The following is an 8,958-nucleotide window of genomic DNA, read 5'->3' as shown; positions in this document are numbered from 1 at the left end:
TTCGAAGACCTCTGACCGTCCATCTGCAGTTGGGCGAGTCGGCGGTCGATTTCCTCGAACCATCGCTCGTAGTCGTCCGCTCGTCGATGCTGGGAGACCCCAGGGTGGAGCCTCCGGAAGATTCTGAAAGAGAGGCCGACGGTGTGCGCGGCCGCCTCTCCTTCCTTACCCGTTCCAACGGGGAAGGGGAGGGCCGCTGGGACCGTCGGTCGTCGCGCCGTGGTCGTCCCTCCTCCTCTCCGTGGGAGCGTTGTTGGGAGCGCTCGCATGGGGGCGACAGGGATCGGTGCGGTCGTCGGCGGCTGCTCCTGGAAGGCATAGGTCGGGCCGCCGGTTGTTGCTGGAGGCTTTTGACTGCGTCGGTCAGTACGGTCATCTGCCGTACGATGGCCGCAATCTGGGCCTCCGTGGTCACTGCAGGGCGCGGAGAGCTAGGCTCCGCCGCCGGTGGGGGCGGGGAGGCCTCTTCCCGGCGGGAAGAGCGCCTCGCCGACCCGGTGACTCTCGATCGTTGAGCTCTTTCTTTGTCATGCTGTTTCTCCTTCCTGGCGTGCCAATCTGTTGCGGCCAATCGCCTCGTCGTCCGATCGCCGGGGAGCGTGCACCTGCAAAAGGAAGTCCGCACTGACCGGAGGCGGCTCCGGCGGGGACCCTCCGACGGTCAAGTCAGAGAGGTGACTGGGCAACAGTGAAATGCAGACGGAGAGCTCTGAGAAAGAGAGAGAGGGAGAGAGGAGCGAGCCTGCGTATGTGGGAGAGACGGGCGGATCGATCCCTTGCACTGTTGCCTTCCCCGGTTTATATAGTGGAGCACGGTATGGCGCCGTCATTAATGGCGCGGACAAGTGAGGAACTGTCAACTCACTGTGGACTGTCAGGGTCGCCGTGAAAATGTCATGTCGCCGTGTGGCTGTCCAATCACCAGGGTTGACAATGCCCTCGGCGGGACAATGCCCCTAGGTAACCGCGCCGCATGTCCGTGTCAGAGCTGACAAGGTCTGGCGGCTGTACGGCGATCAGAGGAGTCGACCGACCCTAGGTCGGTGGCCAGCTGAGTGGCGTCGGGCCCCTCCGTTGGTCGGCGAGTGAGTCGGCCATCAGACTTCTCGATCGGTCGGCCAGTCGGTCGATCGGTCGGAGTCGGCCAGTCGGAGTCGTCCGTCGGGGTCGGCCAGTCGGGTCGGGTCGGCCCGTCGGGGTCGGCCAGTCGGTCGGTCGGCCGTCGGAGTCGGCCAGTCGGAGTCGTCCGTCGAGGTCGGCCAGTCTGTCGGTCGGCCGTCGGAGTCGGCCAGTCGGTCGGTCGGCCCGTCGAGGTCGGCCAGTCAGAGTCGTCCGTCGGAATCGACCAGTCGGTCGATCGGCCGTCGGAGTCGGCCAGTCGGCCGATGGGTATTCCCCAACAAGATATTTGATCAAACGCACGGATATCACGTTACAACGTATGGAAGGCTACAAACTCAAAGTCGACACGCCACGGCTCTTATTCTCCCTCGTGGTTCAACAGCTTCTCCGGTTCCACCAGCTCGCTTGGAAGAATCCTCCCAGCACGCTTTAGAATCTCGCATCCAACCCTTCCAATGAATCCCTGCCACGTACGACGCCGAGGGGAGCCAAACTGTCCGAAAGCGTTGGAAGTCGTGCCGTCCGAATGCTGCCGCGGAGAGGGAAGGGTGCGTTTGCTCTCTTCGGCTTGGTAAAGCGATTTGGACCTCAGAATTTTGTTTGGCGACGGTTGAAACCAAACCCTCTAAAGATCTAACGGGAAAAATTACGTGCCCCCCTTGCTCTCTCTCTCTCTCTCTCTCTCTTCCCCCCCGTCCCTGACGAAAAAATCTATAATGCCCTGTTCCACCCTCTATTTTCTCCACCCCATCCGGATTCTAGTTAAAATTTGATATCGAGAAGCTATTCTTTCTCGCTTTCTTGCTCTCTTTCTTGAACGGGTGCTATATTAGCAGTTCTGCGCTGGTGAGATGGCTGGAGCTCGGTCCATGGCGATCGGTTCCGTTGCCGTCGACTCCCATCCCACCGCTTGCCTCTGCGTCGACGCTCTCCCTCTCTCCAATCTCAATTTCAGGGGAAGCGGGGACGCTCACAGGATTCCGACATGCCGGAAGGCGTCGAGGTCTCGGCGGGCTCCTTGGGGCTGAGCAGCTCCTTCGTCGACACCTGGCAAGGGAGGCGTCCCTCCGCGCGATCCAGGAAGCAGTGGACCAACAGCAAGAGCAGGAGACTTGTTGTCGTGGATGAATTCGCCGGGCAGTATGAAGAGGGCTTCGAGGATGTTCATGTGGTAAGCTGAAGTGCCCTCTGATTCAATCTTTACTTTTTCTTCATTTTTTTTTTAATATATGTTTTGGTCCATGAGTAAATGGATATTGTCCCAGGTGATTGAATCGAATCGTTTCTATACAGCTTCTATTGATCTGTTATGTGTTTGGTGATGACTTTAGATTTATAAGGAGCTAACTTCAAGGACTCCCGGGTTTTCAAAAAATAAATAGCTGCCCCTTTTTTTTAAAAAAATTATTTTATATTGTTTTGGCAGTATGCATGTGCCATAAGGCAAATATCTATGTTTTTTTTTTCCCTCTCTCTTAATGCTAGACTTAGGAGAATAACATGATATATGTTCCAGACTAAGGAAAGCATAGAGACATCTGTTCAATCATCTAGATATCTTCAATGAGTTTATTAGTTAGTTGGATTAAGTATGCTTGAAGTAACGGATAAAGATAATGTCTTGCCCTTTCTCCCTCCAATGTCGCTCTCTGTTTTATGGAAAGGATGCTAAATATCCTTATGGTAGATATTCCATCTTGTAGGAAAGAGAAAAAGATGTTAGAATTTGTAAAAAAATGTTGCATGCTACTGTTGTTGGAAAGAAGGCCTTGTAAATTACTGCTGCAATCACATTGAAGGCCTTGTGCTCACAGGTAGAAACTTATTGATTTTCCTTGAAGATATGAGTTAAGGAACACTAAACTATAATGTACTACAATAAAAGGAGATCATTCTTGTCATGGTTGGAGTTGCTGAAGATGAAGAATGTGCTTAGGTGCGAGGGACATGAAAATAGTAAGAAAACATTATGTGGCAAAAAGGGTGTGGGTTGCAATGACGTGACTTGGTTGATTATTGATAGGCATCTAATCAATCATCACATCTATACGGCTATGCTGTGGTTGAAGCTAGAAGAAATCAGCAGGTTAACTAGAGGATGGTGTACCAAATTGGAGGTCATTGTGAAAGGAAGACTTTCTTTTCAAAAAAAAAAAGGGGTAGAGTAATGTAAAGGATAAATGGTTCGTGCTAATTTATCTGGTGCCAATGCCATGAAGAAACATGCACAATGGCTGGGACATGTGTTAGAGAACTGTCCATAGTTCATGTCTATTACATTGCATTGCTCATTAAAAATGGAATTTTCAGCTGCGAACTGCGATTCTTTTTTAATAAGTTGGGTTTCATAGAGTTTTTCATATATTGAGTTTCAGCATTTATATTGGGAGTTTACACAACTAAAGTTCATCTGAGTATTCCTTTTCTAGAATTAATGTCTGCTAGAAACAGATGCTTGAGAGGAGGTTAGAGAGATGTGATAAGTGAACAGGATGAAAAGGCAAACAGGAAGGAGGGAGCGCATGCATATTTCTCAGGTTGAATTCCTTATGAGGTTGTTCCTCCTCAAGTCAGATTTTGGCTATCATTGAGATTTTGCAATTCTTAATGGGTTAAATTGATTTCTTCCAAGAGAAAGTGGGCAAGAGAGATAGATGACCTGGGAACATATAATACTTTAGGATTTTATGGAGACTTCAGTCAATGGATTCAAGATTGGATGGGCCATAAAAACTTATTCTATATGCCATTTTTCTCCTTTCTCTTCTGCAAATGCATTATTACTTTTGAAATTGGGGAAGATCTTCCATAAAGTTTTAACAATATAGAAAAGTTAAATGAACAAGAAAATGATGAAACCTGTCAGCAATCTATGTCTTTGTTGGTTTGATTTGCTGCAAACTTGGGGTCTGAGATTGAGAACAACTTGGTCATGTCGGAGTCACCACAATCTGCAGGCGCGTCTTTTTTTTTTTTTTTGAAGAAATCTGCAAGTGCTGGCCTGTTATATAAGATCAGTTTTCCATATTATGTATTGGAATCATTGTGATTTATTTGGAGCTTTTTAAATTATTTATGATTGTTTCCCATACAACACCAATCCTACTCATAAGTGGGGCTTGAGGTTGGTGCTGACATTTGCTCAAACAAAGAAAATATCACTTTTTATTTATGTTGCCTTCAAAACAGACAGGCTGCACATGAAGTATAGAGTTGTTATGCCCTTAATAAATCAACTGCATTCATTGAAGATATATTTTATTCAAGAGTTAAAGTGTCTCATGTCATTCTCATGCTGGTTATGAGCTAGCACAGGTAGCATCATTGATTACATACGTAGGCATGCTAGTGTGTGTAAATGTCTTTAACAGAAAAGCATATTTTTTGTTTAATCTGCGAAACTAACCTGTAGAAATCTAGTATCATACAGTCTTAAATGTATATGTCCTGTTTATTTATCATATGCATCGCATAGTTTTCAAGTAATTTTCTGCAGAAACTTATGTCATACAAACATGTTGTATATGGGCAACACAAATAAGCCCAGAGTTCATAGAAGTATAGGGGCACATATACTATGTTTGTAATTGACAAGATGTTGTATTAGCCATATATATATTGGCTGTACTATGTAAAGCTCATGCATTGTCAAAATGTCAGTATGGTGGAAGCTTATATATTGTGATTACCTTGATTTCTGATGTTTCCTCTAATCTGCAGATTAACCTTTAGTAAAAAAAAAGGAAAAAAAGGTGACAAATTGTGGAGGAAATATACATCATCTTAAATAGTATTAGTCTATTAGAGCTGTTTAGATGGTCAAACACATGTTTAAAATGGAAAGGCAAGGTACAAGCCTATACCACGGTGTATTGGTCTTTAAAGGTGACTACCATTTCATTACACATTGATATGGACTGATGCACATCATGACAAAGTGTCACACTAATGCAGAAATACAAAGCCTTCCCTGTGTCAATAACTTTCAAGCACAAGTCATTTTGCAAATGCAGTATGGTATAAACATCATTTTAATCCTTAAAGTTGTCGCCTGAAGTTGTAGACTGTTGTGAAATGAGTGTAGTATTCCTTTCCAATCACCAGTCTAAGTTGTAGAACTAAGGTGTCTGTCACCAAACTTGTTGCTTTGTTGTAGTACAATGTTGATTTGTAACCTGCTAGATGTCCATGTTATACAGTTTCCTATGTTGTAAAATAATGCTATGATGTCTCCAATGATTAACTCAATATAGCTAAACACCAGTTAGTAGAGACATTCGTTATTCTATGAAAACTTTTAAATTTGCTGAAACATCCTGTTCTGTCTCTATATGGTGCCCATTTTTTTCTCTCTCTCTCTTCTTTTTTTTTTTTTTTTTTTGCAAGGGTTTTGGGGTAAGAGGAACTTGATTTATGTTGAAGTTCTATTTTCAGTTTTGTTATTTCCCAATAAAGTCTTCAAAACTGATTGTGGAATATTTATGAATATTATGGTCATGTCTTTTGCACTATTAGAATTATTTGTTAGTTTTTCTGTGACTTTGTTTTAATGGGCTCAACTTTTGCTTGGATATGCAAGATGGTGGCATTCAGTTTGAATCTGTTGAAGGAAACATTCTAAGGATTCAGCACGTTAATTCAGGGAAAATGGCTTTTCTAACTTTGGAAACTACCCTGATAATTCTCCTGTTAGTTTCTTTTAGAGAACCTGGTAATTCCTGGACAGTTGATGTTACTTTTACCTTATGGTATTGGTGGGACAAACTAGGGAACTTCCACCAACATCTAATGGCATGCAAAGTATTTGAGTCACAGTGTTGGTGCACAATTGTAATGAGATCTGTCTTCAGATCCTGCCTATAGTTTTTTTTTTTTTTTTAATAGTAGCAATCCTGCCTACAAGATGTTGCTGGTGTCTTTTTGCCACAAAAAGGAAAAGAGAAAAATTCATGCATAAATCATTGCTTTATATACATTTTCTTTGTAAGGCTGCATTTAACATACTTATGACTTAATCACAGTAATGTGCAAAATTATGTCGTTAGCCATTTGCTATGTATTAAGATAAATATCTGAAAATAGCCCTTGTAAAACTTAGCTGTCACAATTTCCAATGTGATAATTTGTTACTTGAGCTATTAATTCCATAATCTGTTTTTCCAGTTGTAAAGTGATTGCTATGCTACTTACGTTAATTTTATTCTTTTCAGATATTGGCTAAATGTTATCTTGTATGAGATGGTCATCTGCATACATAATTAAACAAAATTGGAGTATTAGTTTTCTGTTTGTCCAAGTGTATGGTGTTTTTGAGGCATAACTGTGAACTTCTTGCCTTTCAGCAACTTATCAATTACTTCACCTACAAAGCTGTAAGGACTGTTCTTCACCAGCTTTATGAAATGAACCCACCAAAGTACACGTGGTTCTATAAGTAAGTCAATTTATATCCCATATTTTACTATTTTATCCCATATTTTAGTGCTATACCTATCATGGCTTGCATGCTTATATTCATATGATATCTTACAGTTTTGTTGCAGACAACAAACCAAGTGATGGTAAACAATTTCTAAGTGTTCTTGGGAAGGTAGCATCAATAGCCTCCTAGTGCTCAGAATGTGATAATTTATTCTGAAGAGTCATAATTACATTTTATCCCCTTGTACAATTTGTAGGAGAAGCAAGACCTAGCGGAAAGAGTGATGATCACACGCCTTCACCTATATGGTAAATGGATTAAGGTAATATGCGTAAATTTAATTTAGAATCACAGCTTATTCGGTGTAAAAAATAAACTTATCCTTTTGATGATCAGAAATGTGATCATGCGAAAATGTATCAACAAATTTCCGATGAGAACTTGCAGCTGATGCGTGAAAGGTTAATGGAGACAGTCATATGGCCATCTGATGACACAAACACAGAGAAGATTGGCTGACAGATATGGTTGCAGTTGCAATACACTAATCTTACAGTCTAGTTGATTACTATTGTCACGTTCTCAGTGATTTCCATCTCAGGAGTTCTTATGTATATATAATCTTGTACAATCTAACAAGGAATATCAAGTGGCGCATCTCAGTTCTCAACCATATAAGCATTCTATACCAACCAATTTTCTTGTAGGTTTGCAATTTAGCTTGAAGTTGATGATTTTGGTATGTGGATTATCTCTTTATGCTCTTATAATGTTAGGGTTTTGTATATATTTGCTTGTTCAACTATATATATGGTAGTAGATTTGTTTGAGAAAAATTAGGGGGAAGGGAGAGAGCTAGCTAAATTAGGGGATATTTTTTAATCATGACATGATAAGGATACTATTAATAATATATTATAAATATAATATGTGAGAAAAGCTCTTTGTATTATAACTCAAATACATAAGTAGCACCAGGAATGAACAATATTTAAGCTTCCTCTTGGTTTTAGCCTCCTTTTGTGTGAATCCAAAATCCATTGGAATTCATATTCTCATGTCCGAATAAGCTATTAGACATGAAAATGAATTGGAATGGGAAAATAATATCTTTTTCCACATCAATTTCGAGCAACCAAACATGATCAAAGCAATGTGAGCATGTGCATAGAGTATATAAACTCATTTTCAAAATATCCTCAAGCTAGTGAAATTTTCAGCTGACTGGACTCCCTCCGAGGAGCTAGCTTTACAACCCACATAGCCAAACAATAAAGATAGATTGGCCAAATTTTTGTTCCGTGCTTTTTAACAAGCACAACTCTTTACTAAATCAAGGGTCCATAGCAAAACTTTACTGTAATATGGGATTTTTTTCCTAATATAAATTTTTATATATTTTTATATAATTTATCTTTGTTTTGCTCATTGCAGGTTGAGTTTGTGTTGAATTAGCAATTCATGTATGGTCATCCTTAATTTCAGTTTTTAAAAATTACTTTTTAGGAGAAAGATGAAAAATCACAAATTAGAATATATTGTATTTCAAGGACTACAACTAAGAACCCAATTTATATTAAAGATTTGTGGATCATGTTTTATTTTTGAAAAAATTATTTCAGAATGGGTTGGTTCGATAATTACAAGATTTAATTGAACAAAGTAGCTATGCATCATATTTTGTACAACTAAAATCTTTACTCAAAAATGTCTATATACAACACAAGATAGAATAAAAATAGGATCTTCAATTAAGTAAAAAAAAACAAAATCTATGCTCACATTTACAAGCTAATTGAGCAATGTACAATCTATTTTAGAATTTGCACAAAATTCAACATTGGCATGGTGTGTACTAAGTATCGGACTAATTAATCTACGATTATCATTGTCTTATATAGAGGTTTTTTTATTTCATTAATATACAATTATTATGGTGACGAAAGAGTATGTAGTATTCCAATATTAACCTCAACCATATCAATTAGATAAATATAAACCAAAAAACTGAAACTTTATAAAATCATGCATTCTTAGTTATATACTACCACCAGTTATTTTATAATTGGTCTACTATTTCAGTTTTCATCTAATATCTGAGTTTCCTTCTTTATTTCTTTCTTCTCCCCTCTTTTACTCTCTATTAACCAAATTCTTCCATAGAGTCCCAACATCCTGTTATCCTTAGAAAATCTTCTTCGTCATACCCTAAGATAACTTCTACTTTAATACTTTATGTTGGATTCAGTAAGCACATCATTAATTGCTTTCTTGTTATGAAAGTGTCCTAATCTTTATTTTTTTATTAAATTTTCCCCACCTTTTTTTATTTACATGAAGTTTGAGATTGTCAGGTGAAGTGGATATTTTATACTGTATGCTCTCATGTTTTCAATATGACCTGATTAACTAAT

The 8,958-nt window shown here is 40.2% G+C and overlaps 1 protein-coding gene across 1 annotated transcript; it reads left to right on the top strand.

The window, feature by feature from the left end:
• Window positions 1-1,828: 1,828 nt before the first annotated feature.
• Window positions 1,829-7,236, top strand: LOC105046517 (chaperonin-like RbcX protein 2, chloroplastic). Its single transcript, XM_010925121.4, is given in 6 exon segments — window positions 1,829-2,124; window positions 2,127-2,293; window positions 6,465-6,556; window positions 6,655-6,712; window positions 6,801-6,866; window positions 6,941-7,236. Coding segments are annotated over 6 exon segments (657 nt in total). The 5' UTR covers window positions 1,829-1,973; the 3' UTR covers window positions 7,064-7,236.
• Window positions 7,237-8,958: the final 1,722 nt, after the last annotated feature.

This window comes from Elaeis guineensis, chromosome 6 (genome assembly GCF_000442705.2).
Source record: "Elaeis guineensis isolate ETL-2024a chromosome 6, EG11, whole genome shotgun sequence".
Taxonomy (NCBI): domain Eukaryota; kingdom Viridiplantae; phylum Streptophyta; class Magnoliopsida; order Arecales; family Arecaceae; genus Elaeis; species Elaeis guineensis.
The sequence above is the reverse complement of the archived record's forward strand: the minus strand, read 5'-3'. Positions and strand labels throughout refer to the sequence as shown.